Genomic DNA, 20,528 nt, shown 5'->3' with positions numbered 1-20,528 from the left:
ACTTTGGTGAGGCCTTCCTAAACCACCCTATTTAAAATCTACATACCCTCATTGTAACGTTCCCCCCTTTCCAGGTTTTGCCTTTCTCCATGACACTTATCAGCATCTGACGTACCATAAAAATTACTTGTTTATTTATTATCACTCTTTGCTCACTCCGATGTCCGCTCTATGAAGATTGAGATTTTTATCTTTTTTGTTCATTGTATCCCTAGCAGTTGTTGGCATCCAGGAGGCATTTTATAAATATCAGTTGAATGAATAAATGAGTGAGTGACTTGGAATATTTTTCTCTTCCTATTTTTAGCTTATGAGGGCACAAGAAGTTTCTTTTATTTTCCATTTACTCTCAGCCCTTGGCACATTGTAGATATACAATAAATGTTGGTTAAATAGGTAAATGAATGGTGATGGGCTTTGAAGGAAAGGTAGGGTATGAATTCAGTCTAACCTAAAGAAAAACAGTGATTTAATATGCATGGCTATCCTCTGTGGGTGGTAGACAGAAACATGGAGACTTTGCTTCCATTGGTATTTCATGTATGGATCCCCCCATTCCCCTGTAGGTGAATTGGGGACAGAGCTGTGTGAGTGAGAAAATCACTTTTTGGTGATCACTTTTCTTCAGTGATGAAATCCATTTGTTTCCTTGTTGTTCATTAAACTGGAGCCCAAACCTTGTATAAATATGGATGTTTAGAAAAACTAGCATAAAGATGGGGGCAATTATTGACCTGTAGGGTTTGTATTTCTTAACAGAAAATGCTGTCCTGTATCAGAACTACAAAGAAAAAGCTCTTGACATTGACTCTGATGAAGAGTCGGAGCCCAAAGAACAGAAGTCAGATGAAAAAATTGTGATTCACCACAAGCCACTGAGATCCACATGGAGCCAGCTTTCTGCGGTGAGTGTTTACCTTTTTCTTTCCGATCTGTGGGCATGAAAAAACCAAGCTGTGGAAATTAGGTCTGGATGTGGTTTTAACTTTTTCTGCCAATGATCTTGTAACCCAGAAGAGAAAGACTCCTCTTCTTTTTAGATTGTGAAATGGGTCTTGAAAGTCTTCAGGCACTGGTGAGAACATGGACTTTAACGCTTCTGATTGGGAAAATCAGGTTTTGATAAAATAAGGTGACTTGACACTAATATACTATGCTCTGGAAGCTTTTCCTGCTCAGTATCTTTTCTTGTTTTTAATTTTTTAAATTTTTATTTATTTTTTATTTTTTATGTAGTATATATGTAGAGGTAGCTTAATCTATCCTGAACTTTATCGTAATTATGGCTATATATACAGTTACGTGTATGTGTATCTATGCACAATAGGGAGTTTATGACAGTTTTTCCTTGGACATTTCATTTGATATAGACACAATTATATATTCTTGCAGTTGATTAATGAATGGCATTCTGTTCCATATCCCTCTGTGCATCTTTTGTGTGAGCCTGTCTGATACTTATTTTGTGTCGATGAGTAATTTTTCCTCTCTGCATCAAACATCTTTGTTTATAGCCATAATTTCTCTTCTTCCTGGTTTAACAAATGTCACAGTATGCAGCTTAGTTTACTTGATAGGAGTTTGGGCACAGCATCTGTGGGCATCTGATGCATTACCAAGTAGAAAGGAATTCCCATGGCTGGCTTGGGTGGTGGGAGCATTGCATCAAAAAACAAGCCAGTACACCTCTGTGAGTCCCTTAGGCAATGTGGGAGCAGAAGCGATTCCCTCTTAAGCTGAAATGAGCATTGTTCAGCGTCAAGAATATCATATATTTAGGGATTGCACCAGTATAAGAAAAGGAGTTGTATATGTTGGAGCTCATAAACAGGGATATGGGAATGGATGTATGGTGATAACGAGAATGACTTCTGGTCAGGTTCTTCCTCCTCTCTTCTACTCTCTGTTGGAATTCAGAATTCTAGAAAACTAGCCCTTTCCCCCTGTCTCCCTCCCAGCCCCTAATTCTGTTCTAAGGAGAATTTATTCATTTCCAGTGCTTCCAAGCTGTGGCTCCCTTAGTATTATTCCACAGATTAAAATGTCCTGAATTAAAATTAAATTAAAATTCCCTCAGATTAAAAGGTCAGGTGGTGTTACAACTGATGCTGGTGAGTGTGGAGGATGAGGCCTGGTGGGGACTGTGGTGAACAGGCCTGATGGAACCCGAGCAGCGGCCACTTAGGTCACGCCAGCCCTGTGTTGCCAGACCTTCTGACATTTAGAAAAGAGAAAGCCAAAATCTGGATTTTTTTTTTTTTTATGAGTATTATCCTAATTCAATTTTAGAAATTTTAGAAAAATGATGTGTGAGGCCAACAAAGGATTTATGGGCCAGTCTTGTCTCCTGTGCTAACAACTTTGGAACTTTTGTGATGTTTCTGTGATTTTCGCTTGTGGTCAGGTGGTCACACCCATCCACAGAACCAGCATGTTGGCAGCCTTACACCCTAATCTAATGATCTCGTGATAGTAAATCCCTGAGCACATATGTGGAGAAACTGGTGACAGGCCCTTAGAGGCCATGCTAACTCTAAATGGCTGTCATTCCACTGTTGGTGTGGGCCATTTGGTCGAGGATCCTCAAAAAGAAAGCTGTGGATTTTTTGAGTTCTTCCTCTGTGGTGGCAGCAGCTGCATTTGTTAGCACGGGCCTAAATCTTGCTGTTCTTCTCTGCACGCTAAACAGAAATGTGTGTTTCCGTGTCACTCACACTCTGATCCAACCTAGCTTTAGTGCTGAAGAGCAAGCTGCTGTACTTCCGCCCCCTGAAATTTGGCTTTCATCTAGATTAACAAATGCATATTAAAATAATACTCCAGGACCTACTCCGTACAGCTTCAAATATGGGCCTGCATTTCATTTGGCCAAAGATAAATCGATGTGCCTTTTGTTAACAAGACTGCTATCAAAAGACTCTCTGGTGATAAAATGTAAAGCTATAAAGTGGCTTCTAACTTTGGTGTGTGTTATCTTGGATTTCGGTGTTTCCAGGAGGCTTGTGTATGTTTATTGTGTTGCTTGGCAATCACATTTAATCAAGGCAGCATTGGACTTCGCCTCTTCCCATTCTTAGGCACCAGATTGCATTTCCTTTATGCTTTTTGTGTCTCCTTTTCACATTTAAAACATTTTACTTTAGTTTTCTACTATAAAGTACTTGAAACATGCGGAAAAACTTAAAAATAAGTATGTGTAATAGATTTCTGGGTACCTGCCACCCACATTGAACAAATGTTACCATTTTAACATCCAGATCTCCATTTCTTAAGGCAGATCCAGTTAACCACCCTCATATCCAGCACTTTGCTCCTTTCTGCCTTCCCAGAATAAGTACTGCCCTGAAGTTCTCTTCTGTCCTTCCCACGTGGGTTTTCTGTCCACTAAAGAGATGCAAGCAAGCAGCTCTGGCTTTTAGGAAAGTAGATATTTCAGCGGCAGAAAGTGATCATTACTATTTTAAAAAGCCTAGCAGTTGGTATGTCCAAGTTGCAGTTAGGAGCCTAAAGAGAGGAAGCTTTGTGAGTTATGACCAATGTCAGGATGTTTCCATAAGGGATCAGCACCTCCATTTCTCCATTTGACCTCCTGCCCTAATCCTTCCTTGTAGCGGGGCTACAGTGTTTACGGTGGGTTTCAGAAAACATCTGCTCTTTCCATGCTTCCCTTTAATGTGCCAAATTAGTAGGGTAACCCGCATCTAATCTTGCAGGTATCACTTTATTTACAAAAATTTTTTTTAATGTTTATTATTTTTGAGCGAGAGAGAGAGCAAGGGAGTTGTAGAGAGAAAGGAGACACAGAATCCAAAGCAGGCTCCGAGCTCTGAACTGTCGGCACAGAGCCCGATGCAGGGCTCCAACTCATGGACCATGAGATCATGACCTGAGCCAAAGTCAGATGCATAACTGACTGAGCCACCCAGGTGTCCCTTGCATAAATCACTTTAACACAAAACTCTTCTTGGAGTAAGGCCTTGATTCTAGAGAGTAGGACAAGGGGTTTTCTGGCAAAAGGTCTCAGTTTGGCATCTATTGACTTTCTACTTGGGAGGGGTGTGTGTGAGCACACATGTGCATTGGCTGTTGTTGGTTGTTCTGTTTTCTAAAAATCTCTTTGTTGCAAACACCTGCCTGCCTCCTGGGATGATGAAACCTTTCTTACCAGTTGGCGGTGAGAAGCATTCAGTATGCAAAAGGTTCTTCAGAAGTGCAGCAGTTTGCAGTAATGTATGGTTGTTACACAGCTCTTTAAGCCTTCAGTCCATAGTGTAGTGTCTTAGTGTGCTTGCTTTTGTGTCTCCTTTGGTTCTATTGGACAATCACACAGGTGACAAGTGTCCCCGTTTACATTGCTGGGGACAGGTTTAACTGTAGGGTTGTGATTATCTAGCAATGAGAGAGAATTAGAACTGTGTAAGAGACATTTAGTTGGGCCTCAATGGGATAGAGAGTCTAGCTGCCACGGACTTCTCCAGTCGGGTTAAGGTGAATTGATGGTGATGAACTCAGCATTGGTGGCTGTGCCAGCAGGTTCTCCATGTAGAGGTGGCTGTTGTCCTGTGGTCAGGAATACAACCTGGGCTCCTTAATTTCATAAGACGGTGACAGGCTTGCTCTTCATTCACTTGATTGTCAAAGTGGGCAGACCTCTCCGAGTAGGTAAAAGTAGGTAGAGATAGAATGTCTGCATTCCAGGGAATATAACTCTGTGCTGCTCTTCAGGCCTTCGAGAACAGTACTATATGAGATATAATTTTCAATTATTATGGTTCCCAGTTTTGAAGTGCAAAGGGTTTGAGGTTTTGAGCCAGGGAAGTCATTTTTAACCTCTAGGCATCTGTGCCCAGAGACTAGGAACCTGCCCCATACAGGTATGTTGCTTGTGACTCACCTAAAATGGCAGCATGAGGACTAAGCCAACAGTTCTTGGATCCCTAGGAAAAGCTTGAGGTCTGAAGAGAAATACCGATGATATTATTAGTCTGGGATGGAACACTGAGTGCTTGTTACAGTTAGTGCCGGGTGTGTAGCCAGCTGAGTATTGGACGCAAGGAGAGCTTCAGGATTTCCCTAAAGTTCATCCTTTACTGGGATCCTGGAAGCATTTACAATATTACCAAAAGCAAAAGATAGATGTTGACTGGAGTCTTTTTGTTTTTTATCACAAACACCCCTCCCTTCCCTGAGATCACACACTGTGCATGTACTAAAAAATGATGGTTGTGAAACCAGTGTTTGCTTTGTCAAGATCAGCGACAGCACCAAAGCCACCCTCGCCAGCCATGCCCTGACCCCATTTATTTGCCATGGGGTGTGTTTGTGTAATTTCCATCACCTTGACATGCCAGGTACCTTTGAAAAGGGCGTTCAGACTCCGCAGGCAAAAACAAGCACGCAGGCAGACTTTCTGCTGGAATTCAACACCTAATATAGTCATCCTCTTCTGTGCTCTTCATTTGCACTTGCTGACATGGGGCTTTATCAGTAATCTTGAATCATTTTGAGTATCTCTTTAGGTTGTTCAGAAATGCTAAACTCTAGCGAGGAACTGATTTTTCTGTTTTCATCAGAGTGTTCAGCTGTGCGTAGTGTGGCCAACGGCGTAATGGGAGATCTGATGTCAGGACTTCAGTCTCTGAGCCCTGGCTCTGCTCTTAAGATGCACAGAGTTTGCCGCTGGACGGCTTTTGCGAACTGCCAAACGAGAAAGGACGATTTGAAAAATGGTGACTTTGACATACGTGTAATTTCATTCAGTTGAATATATAACAGACACTTTGGAGACTTAGCAGTTTTATCTGATGGGACTTATTTTTTTAGAATTTATATTGTGTTCATGGTGAGAAGAGGTACTGTTTTCTACTAAAAACCAGAGCTCCACAGATGTGATAAACCTGAATATCATCCTGTTTGCAGAAATGCTTAATGCATGGAGAGGTCATAGAAAATTGCATTCTTTTTCCTTACATTTTCACACGTGTCTGAATTAATTTTCAGTTCAGTGACTTGCATAAAATAATCTTCAGTCATATAATTTTCTATTTACCTTTTGCAACATAGCAGTCTCATAAAATTATTTTTTACCTAAGATGGGGATTTGTGCCTTTTACCATACCTATCTTTTGTTTTTTAAAAAATAGAAAAAAACATGCTCATATTTCATGTCTGGCTTGCTTTTAGTGCTCATAGTGGAAACAGTCTGGGCTTTAGATATCTACTTGTCCACGCTTTTAAGTTGGCAGTAGGTCTCCTGAAATGTTTGTATCTTTATACAGAAATACAGAATATTTGTATCTTTATACAGAAATGGAGGTCCATGTGCCTGGACCTGAGACCCAAGCAGAGATCCTGTTCTAGCTGAGGAGCCTGGAGCTGGGGGCCTGCTTAGCTGAGCCAGGGACTAGGCTCTATATGCTCCTGCCATATTAGTACAGTTAGATTATGGGGTCCTCTTAACATTTTTAAAAATTAATTTTGACTTATGTAAGCAACACATAATACATTCTCCATGTAAAAAAAGAATTCAAACAATTCTTTAGTCTTCAGTCAGGTAAGACTAAAATCTCTTTTGTCATATCTGCAATCCCAATCTCTTTCCCCTTCTCTATTGGTAGCGCTATTCTTTAAAAAAAATTTTTTTTAAGTGTTTATTTATTTTTGAGAGAGAGAAAGAGCGCAAGCTGGGGAGGGACAGAGAGGGAGACCCAGAATCTGAAGCAGGCTCCAGGCGTTGAGCTGTCAGCACAGAGCCCGATGCGGTGCCGGAACCCACAAGCTGTGAGATCATGACTTGAGCTGAGGTCTGATGCTTAAATGACAGCCACCCAGGCGCCCCTAGGCAGTTTTGTTCTTAATTTCGTAACATTCTTCTCAAAATCCACACATACACATTTAAGGGAAATATAAAGATCACATGTGTTTACTTAAATATAAACTGTACAGTGTTCACAATTTTGCTTTTTTTCTGAGTGATGTATCATATCAATCATTTCATGTCTATACATGATCTTCACTGTTCTTTCTAGCTGCTGTGTTATTGTATAGGATGGATATCTGTTTTGCCGTCTTTCCTTTTGGGTAGTTATACGTGCATTGAGAATATAATAAAAACTTTGAGGCATGGGTCTTTAGAAAAATGCACACACAAATATACATGTAAATATTTTTTTATATTTATTTTATTTTATTTTTGAGAGAGAGACAGAGTGCGAGCTGTGGAGTGGCAGAGAGAGAGGGAGACAGAATCTGAAGCAGGCTCCAGGCTCTGAGCTGTCAGTTCAGAGCCTGACGCAGGGCTTGAACTCACAGACTGTGAGATCATGACCTGAGCTGAAGTCGGATGCCCAACCGACTGAGCCACCCAGGTGCCCCTGTAAATATTTATTTGTAATTTTGTTTCTTTTCTTTTTTTAAATTTCAGTTTGAGGATTTTTTTTCTTGTTTAGTCTCTAAATACTGGAAACACCTTACTTGAGCTCTCTATATATCGAGTAGTTTCCATGTTGTTCATATCACCTTTAGAAGTTTTCCTTTTTCTGAATTATAGCAGAGTTGGAACTTGAGCTGTATAACTCTTTCTGAAGAATATATATAGATATATAAACTGCTCCAGCTGAAGCTGATTAATGAAAGGGCAATTGAGTAGTAGATATACCAGTATTTATGTTCTTGATTCTCCTGAGAGAACAATGGGATGTGAATTGTGGGCGTGTATGCACCATGCCCCTAGGGAGGCAGAACACAAGAGACAGGTGCTCCAAGAAAGTGGGAGTTGATGAGCACAGGGATATTAAATTTTGGCCAGCATAACTACAAAAAGGCATTTCAAACAGAAACCTAGACTTGGGACCCAATACAAAGAAGGTCTTATTATTTCTTTGAGCAGAAAACCAATGAGAGAGATTGATGAGTGATTCCTTCATTCATCTGGTCTTTATGGAGAGCCTGCTGTATTCTAGGCCCCGTGCTAGACCTTGGAGATAGAGAAAAACAGATTCCGCCTTGCTTTCATGTCCTTACAGACACTTTTCATGGTGAGACAAATATCAAATAATCCCACAAATAAATGACAGAATTACAACTGTATTAATGCCATGAAGGACAGGTTTGTGGTGCTCTGAGATCCTATGAGGGAGGGCACTTGTCTGGGCGAGGTGCTGTCAACTGATAGATGGTGGGAGAGGAAGGGACAGGAGCCTGCCATCAATGGTGTGTCCACATAGGTGTCTGGGTGAAGTTGGTGGTGGGGGACAGGCACAGGATTGAGGAATCTCAGGCAGAGAAATCATCCTGTACGTGGACCCTCTGGGGTGATGGTGGGTAAGAGGAGTTAAAATTGGTGCAACTGGAGCTTCTTGCTCTGCTTCGTGGGCTCTTCCTCACTCTTCCCATCTCTGAATGTTGGAGGCTCCCGAGGCTCCATCTTTGGGCCTCTTATGTGCACTCATTTGGTGATCTCATCTGATCTTGTGGATTTAAATACATCACATGCTCTGATGACTTCTAGTGTCTATTTCTAGACTGGACCTTTTGCTGAATTTTCAGAGAAGGATATCCAGCTTCATTTCTGGTATCTAATTGGCTTCTCAGAGTTAACCTGTGCAAAAGTTCACTTCTGATTACTCTCTTTTATTTTTATTTTTATTTTCTCAACAAATAGCAATTCCATCTTTCTACTTGCCAACATCCAAAACCTTGGTGTCATTCCACAGTCTTCTGTTTCTCCCATAACCTTCTTCAAATTTGTTGCAAAGCCTGTTACCTTTACCTTCAGAATAGAGCTACTCTGCTGTTCTGCCCTGTCCGGCCTAGAAGTGGATTATCCCCACTGCTTTTCAGCTCAACTCCTGCATCTACTGGGCCCTCTTTTCATCTCTCCTCCATGTAGGAGCATATAATTATATTTTTGTTTGTGATCCTGTTAAAATATGCCAAGATGCTTTTTGTTCTGAACCCTAAAGTGTTCTCACCTCCACTTAGAGTAAAGGCCAAGTCTTACAGTAGCCATTGAAGCTGTATAATCTGTCCTGGTTACCTTTCAGGACTTGTCTCCGCCATCTTGCTCATTGCTCAGTCTCACTGATGGTCCTTGAATACAAGGTGTACTCTGCGCCAGGGCCTTTGCATTTGTGGTCTGCCCAGCTGCTAGTAACTCTTCTTTTAAAAAAAAAAAAAAAAAAAAAATTTTTTTTTTAACGTTTATTTATTTTTGAGACAGAGAGACAGAGCATGAACAGGGGAGGGGCAGAGAGAGAGGGAGACACAGAATCCGAAACGAGCTCCAGGCTCTGAGCTGTCAGCACAGAGCCCGACGCAGGGCTCGAACTCATGGACTGTGAGATCATGACCTGAGCCGAAGTCAGACGCTTAACTGACTGAGCCACCCAGGTGCCCCTAGTAACTCTTCTTCCAGAGAGCCAGATGGCTTTCTCCCTTACACTTTCTTAACATTTCTTATCCTATGACACTTACCTCTCTAACATACTGTGTTATTTACTTTTTTGGTTAATTGCCCATCTACTCTGCTGGAATAAAAGGTACATGAAGGCAGAGGCTTTTGTCCATTTTGTTTCTTGGTCTATTCCTAGCACATGAAACGGTGCCTGACTTACAGAAGACTTGCAGTAACTACTGGATGAATTTATGAATGAATGTGTAAATGAATGAATAAATGCAGAAAACTAATCCCAGAAATGAAAACAGTAGAAAGTTATGCATCAGTGAAAACAACAAGGAAGTTTCCTATTTAGGGACCACTTGGAGGTTATATTTAATTTTTTTTTTATATTTAATTTTTATTAAAAAAAATTACTGATGGTTGTTTGGCTGCATCCTGGATCTAATACATGTCTTTGATACATTGGGGGAAATTGGCATCTTCATAGTTTAGAACTGTGTTAGCCCATGGTAGGTGTTTGCATGCTATGAAATCAAATTCATTTGCAACCTAATTTTTCACTTGGTATTTCTTTTGAAGAGGTACATAGGGTGCATGCAAGAACAATAGCATTCTGTAGAAACATAGTACAATTAGGTAAAAGGAGGGAAGCCTCAGGTACTTTGAGGAGTTCTGAATACTGAGCCTTGGATTGTGGAAATCATCTGTCAGATTCTTGCATTTACTGTCTTGATCTTAAGATATGCCCTTCTGATGTCTCCTCCTTTAGTCTGATGATGGGACTGTTTCCTCAAGGCCACATCCACAGAATGATTTGTCTCCATGATGATGGAAGAAGTCATCACTATAAAAATTACTATTTAATCTTTAGATAGGGAACTTGTGCTTAAAAATGTGTTTTCTCAAAATTTGATTTATCCAGAGAACTGATAGTCTGGATTTTCTACTTTAGTCTGTACTCTTATTAGGTCTTAGCATTATTACGGCACTCATTATCTGAATATCTTCAATTGAGGCTATAAAAGATTATAAAGCCAATGGACAGCTTCTACAGAAGTAGTGTTGTCAGTGAAAGGAAATTGAAGATTATTTTCCCTTTTGGCGTGGGAGAGAAACACTGCCACCCGTCCAACTGCAATAACACAAAAATGGAGTGGTTCCCATTTTGAAGTGGCAGGAAACTCTGTTTCTGGTAGTAATAGGCAGAGGAGTGTGATTGTTGTTTGCTCAACTGAGCAACAGGGAGCCCTTCTAGCCACATGGGTTCAAGGTCTCAGTGTGAGCAGGCAGTGCAGTGACTGACCTGCAGGAGAGCTGTAGCTCTGGGACCTGCCATTGGACAATTAGGATATTAATTTGTTTACATACAGTTAAATTATTGACCAAATATTTGCAGAGGACTTACTGTGCATTGGAGATTGTCCTAGGTCATTTCATTACAGTTTATGTAGTCCTTAGGACAATACCACGAGGGCAGTGCTGTTTCTCTACTTTGTTTCAAGGTGACTGAGACTGTGAGATGTTAAATATGGTTAGGCTCCTACTGTTTTTGTTAGGGTCTTGTGATTACCTAGAACAGGGCCTCTCAGGTGCCCCGTTATCATGGATACAGGTACGTAGGGCTCTGGAAGAGCAGGAACTATATTTACCTCTGGTACTTGGCCGATCATGTGACTCAGCAACTATCTGCCTGTTGGCTCACTTCTTGTCATGAACTTATTGTCCCATTTTACTGTGTCTGTTTTCACCCAAGAGTTCCTGCATACTCAATGTCAGAGTTCTGGTAACTTAGACTTGAGGTCACCTGGGATGGGCCTCCCCCACCTCATGTAATCCTTTCAGCTCCCATATATATCTACCCAGTTCAGTTTCTTGAGAGGATCATATCGGATCATATTAGCTCAGCACTTCCCCCCACTTAAGAGACCACCTAAACATTTATTGTTGTTTGGCTCAAGGTGCCTAATTAGGTATTTTCCAGTCAGCTTTGGCCTCCATGATGCATTATGGTGGTCAATGTGGCCACCTTGGGTCATCTATTTTGTGGAGGTTGTGAGTAGAACAGCTTTTCCTGTAGGAGTCTGTGAGACCGACATGTTGTTGAGTGACATGACTCACGTATCTAGTGTAAATTTACACATGGTGGAAATTGATGCTGCAAACACGCTGCCTATCAGAGGTGGAGCATAACGAGAAATACATTTTACCTTGTAATTGTGTGTGTGTGTGTGTGTGTGTGTGTGTGTACGTGTGTGTACGTGTCAAAAGTTAGAAGTTACCCTCAGTACTTGCATTACACAATGGTGTTTTCTGTCCTTTCTGTTTTATTACATTTAAATAGATGTTGACCAGAAATCCATGAACTTGATTGTGTCAATCACTTGTAGTTTGGAAAGCACTGGTGTCTGATTCCAAAATCCATTGATATTAACACTGCATTGTAGTGAATGGAACAAACAAAACAAGCCTAGATCCCAGTACCTGCACTGTAGGAACTTAGAAGCTGGTTCAGAAGACAATAGAAATGAAATATCTAAATGATGTTTCTGAAAGAATGTAGGACACGATGCCAAAATGAATGACCCAGATAGATACTATAGAGAGCCATAAAGGTCAGGGAAGTTTTCTCTAGAGAATATGACTACAACTAGGTGGGCAGAAGAGTAGGAAATAAAAGCAGTGGAAGTATGAAATATGGCTTGAATGGCATTTGACATATAGGTAAAGGAAGAACAACAGTGGTAGTTCTGTGCCTGTGTCTCAGATCTCCTCCATACCATGAGACAATCCCTGTCTGATGAAAACATTGCATGCTTTTTGTACACCTAAGGTAAAATATCAGTTAGTTCACTTTCTTACCCAATATTCCAGAACAGGTTTTGCTCAGGTTAGATTTTTATTGCAAGTCTAGGAAATTAACTTTATCGTCAGTGTTGTTTTAAGTAACTTACTGTTTTGGAGTTGATCGTTCCGCTCCATCTGCCACTTGACAAAAACAACAGACAAAAGTGAAAGAGCCACTGAAATGTTCCCACCACCTTCACAAACGGGAGTTTTCCTGCCCTGCAAGAGGAGCGCGCCTCAGCCCTGTTCTGCCTTCATCAGCCCGTGTTGACTCGCGCCTTCACTATGAGTCAGAGGTGCTCATGCTCAGTTACCTACTTCGAGTCCAGTCACCACTGTCACACCTGCACCCCTGCCTGTCCTCAATCACTTTCATCACTGCCTCAGAAGCCACTGCGTGGTTTGGGCTTGATTGAAATCTTGCTTTCTTGTTGCCTCCCTTTCCCTTAGCTATTTTGCTTCTTTTATCTGCTAGTGGTCACTTGCCACACCTCTAGCTTTCCTTGTGGGCGACAACAAAGGAACGCAGGTAATATTGACACCCTGGAACAATTCCATTTGCCTGCTGTGCTTGCTTTCCTCCTTTCGAGAGAGGACTTTGAAACATATTTTAGCTTTTATTAAAAATGAGGCTGTAATTACAAAGTACCAGGAAGAATTACAAGTACCAAAGGAAGAAAATAAAAATTAGTTGAAACCTCTCCCCTCCCCATCATTATTGACGTTTTGATATAGAACTTCGCAGACTTTAAAAAAAAAAAATGTATATATGTATAGAGTTTTTTTCTTTTGAGCAAAAGCTCAATAATTTAATATTGCCTTGTTACCCATATTTCCCCCTACCAATATAAATATCGCTTCATGTCTTTAAATCTGCTGTTTTGTAACTCATTTTTTTTCTCTTAACCATGTTGTGAATGACTTTTCATGTCATTAAACTTTCTTCTACAAGAACTTTTTTTCAAGCCCATAGCCTGTTTCATCAAATAAGTGGATATTTAGTTCTTTTACCCAACTCCCTGTTGTCAGTCGTTTGTTCTGTGGTCTTCACTATAAAACTCAAAATCTAAAGCTGATTAAGTTCTTTCAAACAGTGTTTTTGAATCACAGAAGTAATACAGGTAGAATCTCCTTATTACAACATTCAACATGCCAGTTAAGGCTGAAATCTGTTTTGACTTTACCACCAATTCCAGGCCTTTGTCGGTTAACCACCGTGAGCACTGCTTCTGGGGATTCTGTTAAACGTTTTACTTTTTAAGCATCTTGCCTTTTATTAAATGCTTTTAGAGAATTGCCCTTCTCTTCTAAAGTCAGCTTCCTTTCCATCCTTTCTACTTCATGTCATTAGCTTTTCATGCCTTTCCTCACTTCACTTTCTTCTCTTAATTGTTGATCGATACGGAGAGCTGCTTCTCATCTGGGGGCTAGAGGTTGACTATGCTGGAGTCTGGGCTCAGCAGCCCATAGGGGAATGAGGCTAGTGAGAGCTGCAAGTGAAAGAGAGGAATGTTTTTAGCAGGAGTCATGTCAAGACTAATGAAAGAGTTAAGTTGCAGGGTCCCCCGCTGACAGGGTAGCTTTCAAGAGCAGCAGAAGCTGGGAACCCAGTGGGAGGTGAGGTGTCTGGGGCATTCAGGAGGAGGACTGTTTTAGGGGATGAACAGCTGCAGATCACAACCGCCAGGAATTCAGAAGTGTTAGAAGGCAGGGTGCTGCGATGGTTAAGAGCTCACAGCCTTGGGGGGGGGGGGAGGAGGCAGGACTGGGTTTGCATCCCGGTTTTACTGCAGTAATATTAGGGCTAATGATTTAACTTTTCCGTGATTCTGTGTTTCATTTGTAAAATAGGGATAGAGCCAGCCTCCTTGCATGGTTGTGATAAGGTTTAGGTGTTACAAGTTCTGGTGCATGGTGAGCATTTGATGCAGCAGTCGTTTGAGAAGTAAATTGAGGGCCAACAAGAATTGCATCAGGAGTTGGCCGGATACAGGTAGCTAGCTAGTGAGGGCTGGCTGGCTACGATGAAGTAATAATGCGTGCTTATCTCCTAAATTGTACAAAGGACAACAGTTCATTCTTGTACGTTTAACTACCTATCTGCTTGTGGTTTGTACTCTCTGCCTCCTATCTGTATTGAAATAATTTGGGTTCATTCGGGAATCCTGGCTCTGTCTGTAGAAGGTGACACGGGCCATAGAGGAGAGAAAACCTCAAGCCCTGGCCTGCCTTATCTGAGTTTGCCATTGATTTAGCAGACCTGAGGTTACCTCCAGGAGGCTGCTTGCTGCTTCTTAAGATCCAAGAACTTTGGTGAGGATTACAGGATTATTACTACAGTAGATCAAAGAGGAGATGGGTTTTTTGAACAAATGAATTAGGAGGTCCCTGGCATGTTGACATATTTTTAAAATCAAGCCTATGATTTTATTAGTCGGACCATTGTCTTCTACCTCTTCATTTTTTTACATAGTGTTTTATCTATTTACCCACTCTTCCCTAAAAATGTGACACTGTCTTCCTCTTGATCTCATTTATCTGGTCTTTGGTTACACAGATGTCTGACTCTATTTTTTAGTTTTTTTTTTTTTTTTTTTATGTATTTTTAGATCTCTGACCCTTTAGACTGATGTTCTGTGGCAGCTCGTAGCTTGGGTAGTGTGATCTCTCAGGGTCCTTCTGATGATATGAATGAGGTGGGACTAGAGAGAGCCTACAGGCCTGGTTGCAAGGACACTATTTCTGGATCTGCACAGATTTTTCATTTTAGGGACTTCAGACATACTCTCAGGGGGCGGCCGTTCCCATGTTATTTACAGTGAAAGAACTCTAGCTCATTTGTAATTCAGGGGCTGTATGGGTTGTGTTAAGTCTGTAGAAAGGACCTGGGAGTGATTGTGTCCCATGGTATAATTTTACTTGGCAATTTATTCCCTTCCCACTCTTGAACTCTTGAGAACAAAAGCCTGTGAATAGGGAATCACCAACAGGCGTGAATAACCAGATGATTTTCAGCAAGTGGGTAAACTCCAGCAAGTTTAAAGGTCTTAGCTCAAGTTGAGTATTCAATGTACATTAGTGCTTTACAGAGCCAGAGTGTTCTTGGAGTATAAATACCTGTTCTAATTTTTCACCAGCTATATTTCTGAACCTTTTTGGTCAGTCTTTTGGGGCCCTCCCATTCTGGTTTCCCTGGCTAGTGGGGAAACATAGAAAGAATGTGCCTGCATCTTATCTAGAAATAGTGTCAACTCATGGAGGGCCTGAGAACATACACCGTGGAAAATGATGATCTAGTCGGCTGAGAAATTGGTGTTACTAATGTCAGCTCCCCCCACAGATATAGGACCAGCTCTATTCTGTAGATAGGTTCTGTATAAATGGCAATACCAGGGCTCTGTTTGGGACTTAGAGAACTTGGCTCATAACCTATTCCAGTCAATGAAGTCAAAGGCCAAGGAATAATTGTGCAAAGTTTATGGATGTCTGGACACAATTCTCTGCAAGGTGAAAACTCCTGTAACTATGGTGAGTACAGGAATGGAATTAAGTGCTAAAAGCCTGCCTGCAAGGTATCAAGAAGGAGCCAGGCATGAATTTTAGATGGAGTATCTAATAATTAACTTCTGGCATTATACTTTACAGAGTTTACCTTTTTATCAGTTTCAAAAACTACATTTTAGGTCTAACTAGACAATATCATTTCCATAGATGAAGTATCTTGTATCGTTCTTTATTAGTTTTAGCCAATTTTCAATTTCCATCTCATTTGAATATGCAAATTATATCCCTTACAAAGATCATGAGTGAAGAGTTTCAATACTGATTACAACAATAAATACGTATATATAAATAGAATCATAAGGATGAATGTAAAACCATTATAACATTAATGAGTTCTCTGCATTCACTGTCTTGATAAGCCCCATACATACATTTATATTTTGTAACTTATGTTAAAATTATAGATTTGGGGAGTACCTGGGTGGCTCAGTCGGTTAAGTGTCCAGCTTCAGCTCAGGTCGTAATCTTGCAGTTCACGAGTTTGAGCCCAATTTAGGGCTCTGTACTGACTGCTGGGAGCCTCTGGAGCCTGCTTTAGATTCTGTGTCTCCCTCTCTCTCTGCCCCTCCCTGCTCATGCTCTGTCTCTCCGTCTCAAAAATAAATAAACATTAAAAAAAACCACAAACTATAGATTTGGGCTCAGTTGTGTTGTTTTATTTGAAGTAATTTTTATCTGTTTAAAATATTGAAGATAATGGCATGCATCATACTTTCTTCTTAGAGTCTGGAATCTGCCATGGCAGATTAGATTAGGTGAACTGTTAGGGTATACAAAATCAAGAACCCCAGGTTGAATCCAGTTGTTAGTGTTTCATTAAACTACTTTTTCAGTTTTATTTACTGATGACATAGTTAAATTAAAAATGTTAAATCAGTGAGGAGTAAGAAAGCTCGAATGAAGTCACATATTTAGAGGAGTGTTGCTTTTGCTATCTGTGTGTTCCCAGTTGTACTCAGCCAGAACTACCAGTACGAGATATAGGTTAAAATATAGAAGAGGCCTGTACAATTTTAATTCTTTTTTCATTTAGGATAGCACACAGGAATCAGGTGTTACAGGCTGCTATACTATTTTTTTTTTTCTTTTCTACACATGGAAATGAGGAACACTTGAAGAAACATGATGAACTTGATAATATTTCAGATTCTCTTAGCACAAATGTGCAAACTGCAAAAAACAGGTCAATTTAAAAAACTGTAGGTATAGGGGTGCCTGGGTGGCTCAGTTGGTTGGGCATCCGACTTCAGCTCAGGTCACGATCTCGCGGTCTGTGAGTTCGAGCCCCATGTCGGGCTCTGGGCTGATGGCTCAGAGCCTGGAGCCTGTTTCTGATTCTGTGTCTCCCTCTCTCTCTGCCCCTCCCCCATTCATGCTTTGTCTCTCTCTGTCCCAAAAATAAATAAACGTTAAAAAAAATTAAAAAAAAAACTGTAGGTATAAATATATGTTTTCTATGCATTTTTTTTTTCCCTTGGGGGGGAAAAATAGGCTGAGCATTTCAGTGAGTTTACTTAGGTTTACTGATAAGGTTGCTGTTTTTGAATTAGAAAATTTCTAGAGGTATTTAATATTCATATTCTCCTTATTTCCCTTCCTTTTCTACTCTCCACCCCTCCTTTCCTTCCTTGTTTCTTTCTGCTTGATCTTTTGCTCTGGTGTGTTCTTTCTACCCTAATATTCTGTACTCTGCCTTTTGCTAGTCTCCATGGGGCCTCCTTTGATATCATTCTCTCCCTCTCTTTGTCTGGTTACATCTCTCCACACTCCTTAGTCTCTGAAAGCACCTGGCCTGTTCATGACCTTCTACATCCAGGTATCTGCTCTCAGGTACTACTTAATTTAGAGTTGAATGTAGAAAGAGGTCTCAGGTGGACAAAATGATTCCTCTTGGCTCTGGAGGGAGAAGCTGTCTAGCCTGCCCTGAACAGAGAAGGGCTGGGATGGGAGGGCAGGCCCCAGAGCAGTGGTCTGGCAGCCAGCCAGGAGGGCTTGGTCTGTCATAACTCTCTGGAGTAAACTTTCAGGCTTCTCCAATATGCTGCACTTCAGATTTCTTAATTATGACCCAAGAACACTCCCCTAGAATCTTCTTTCTTTCTTTCTTTCTTTCTTTCTTTCTTTCTTTCTTTCTTTCTTTCTTTCTTTCTTTCTTCTCTGTGGTTTTGTATGGGTTGCTGGTTTCTTACTGATGACTTTTTGTTAAAGGAGTATTTTATCATTGTTTGTATTAGTATTAATGAAATATGATAATTCTGGGAGTTAGCACTTTGCCTTTTCAACACTACCTTTCTTCCCCCTCTAAAGAAAAACTATTTTAGCTAGGGATCTTTTTTTCTTTTCTTTTTGATAGGATAAAGTACTGTTAATCCCTCAGTAAACTATCTGTCATCAGTATGGGTCTCAACGCCCATGTGGTTCACTCTCTTTCTCTTAAGATTTCTTGGTCTGAACTCACTAATAATTTTGGACAGGGATGCCAGTGCATGGCGATTCTGGTGATCTCACCTGCAGAGATTGTGGGCATGGTGCCTGGATATCGATCTGCCAGGACTGTGTGTCAGGAAGGAAATCCTGTGAAATTCCTGCTCAGGGTTAACCAAACGGGAGCAGTGCTGAACGGTTTCATTCTTCTGGCCAGTCTCCTCCCTTATAAAATGGATGAAGAAGCCTTTTTAGCCATGAATTCTTGCTGACAGGCTGACCCAGGGTCAGGATGGTGGGTAAGGCTAAGAACATTCCACAGTATGGGTGGATGAAAAAGAACATATGGAGACTTGCTACAGACCTGGCATTAGAAGGAGTCTTAGTAATGATTGCCCAACACTAGAAAAGAGGTGCCTCTCTCAGAGAGCAGGAGTCCCTCAGCCATATAATATCATGATGGAGAGCATGAGCTCTGGAGTTAGACAGGCATGAAGGCAGATCCTGGCCTTGCTACCTGTTGGCTATGTGATCTCAGATCTTAAACCTGAATTGGAGATAAGAATAGTATTGACTTTCTTGAGTTTTTATGAGGATTCAGTGGGAACAGAGGTATAAAGTGCTTATTTCCACACTTCCAGGCACACAATAAATGTTCAGTCAGTGATTGCTACCTTTACCATTATTGATTTAAGACTCTTTCTACACGACTGTACTGTTTTTTGTCCTTTTCCGAAAGTCAGGTTGGAGACTGTGACATGTGATTGTCTTCATTTCCACGGCAGCACCATGTAGGGCACTGTGCACCAGCGGCCTTCACACAGGGCTTGCGCCAGCAGGGGTTCATGGAGACTCTGCAGAGTGGACAGGGATACCATTTTCCAGATCTTTAAGTTCCAGGGATCCTCCTTTCTAACACTGAGACTGCATGTGCACAGTGTTACCCCAGGGTTTTTTCCCGGTTTCCTCTCTTACAGTTACCCTTTTGCATTTTTACTAAAGAAAGGCGTCTCTCTTTTCCATCTCCTATCTTAGGGTGGTGCCTTGTTCCAATGTGTCAGACCACTGGGGCGCAAGATACAGGGGTCAATTTAGAATACTGGTTTTAGGGGCGCCTGGGTGGCTCAGTCGGTTAAGCCTCTGACTTTGGCTCAGGTCATTATCTCATGGTTAGTGAGTTCAAGCCCCACGTTGGGCTCTGTGCTGAAGGCTCAGAGCCTGGAACTTGCTTTGGATTCTGTGTTGCCCTCTCTGTCTTCCCCTCCCCTGCTCGTGCTCTCTCTGTCTCTAAAAAATCAATAAACATTAAAAAACAAATTTTTTTAGAATATTGGTTTTAGGGAAGCCTCTTTTAATGAAGTCACCATAAAGTCGCCACCTTACTAAGGGTTGCATTCTCAGTAAAATTCATTTTTAGGGTCTGATGCATCAAAGTTGGAAGTGATTGTGTTATTTTGATCATAGGTTATTAATGATAATTGTGGTGATGATATAATCCAGGAGAGGGTCTTTTATACTTAAAACTCATTGGTCAGAAGATATTTTAGAAAATTAAATATAAAAGTGTACTTTTGCATCAAAGTATACTAGTGTAATTCCTCAGCTACCCTAACACATAGAATTACATTAGGAAATTTGGGAGGGAAATTGACATAGAAATGTGATTTTTATGGAGAAAGAAGAATAATCTCCAGTTGTTATGGAAAGTATATTTATCTTTAAATGGATGGTGGTGGATATCACATCATTATATTTTTTATATTCCACTGGATACATTGAAAACAGTGTAGGCAACAGGTTTTAAAATGTCTAGATTTACAATTAGCAGAAAGATATCTTTTAATTCTTATTTTATAAATGTTTATTTATTTTGAGAGAGAGAGAGAGAGAGAGCATGTGAGTGAGGGAGGGGCAAAGGACAGAGGGAGAGAGAGAATCCCAAGCAGGCTCCACACTATCAGCATAGAGCCCAGTGTGGGACTTGATCTCATGAACCTGAACTGAAATCAGGTTGGATGCTTAACCGACTGAGACACCCAGGTGCCCCATCTTTTTAATTCTTTAAATACACAACGAAAACTTTGAGATGTCGACTTAAGAATGATCTAGGGGAACATGGTTAAGAAAACTTTATTATGAAGTATGAAAACAAAAATGTTGGAAGACCTGTGTTAATATTTTATTGCTATTAGTTTCTTAGAAAAGGGGAGGGCACTCACCTTTCTTGCGGTCCTTCTTTCTCTTAGGCACAGAATTTAATTGGTCAACTTGTATGTATGCCTGACCTTTTGCTAAT

General features: G+C 40.8%; 1 protein-coding gene across 4 annotated transcripts in view; it reads left to right on the top strand.

Annotated features, from left to right (window-relative positions):
- Nucleotides 1–20,528, top strand: part of ARHGEF26 (Rho guanine nucleotide exchange factor 26) — a 127,224-nt gene that overhangs the window by 6,148 nt on the left and 100,548 nt on the right. For all 4 annotated transcript variants that reach the window (XM_053221284.1, XM_053221283.1, XM_027061578.2 and 1 more), the window contains one exon: nt 760–905. In XM_053221284.1, coding sequence (XP_053077259.1) covers nt 760–905 — 146 coding nt within the window. The remainder of the gene's footprint in view (nt 1–759; nt 906–20,528) is intronic.

Source organism: Acinonyx jubatus, chromosome C2, assembly GCF_027475565.1.
Source record: "Acinonyx jubatus isolate Ajub_Pintada_27869175 chromosome C2, VMU_Ajub_asm_v1.0, whole genome shotgun sequence".
Lineage (NCBI taxonomy): Eukaryota > Metazoa > Chordata > Mammalia > Carnivora > Felidae > Acinonyx > Acinonyx jubatus.
Note: the sequence above shows the minus strand (reverse complement) of the source record. Positions and strands in the feature narration are given on the sequence as shown.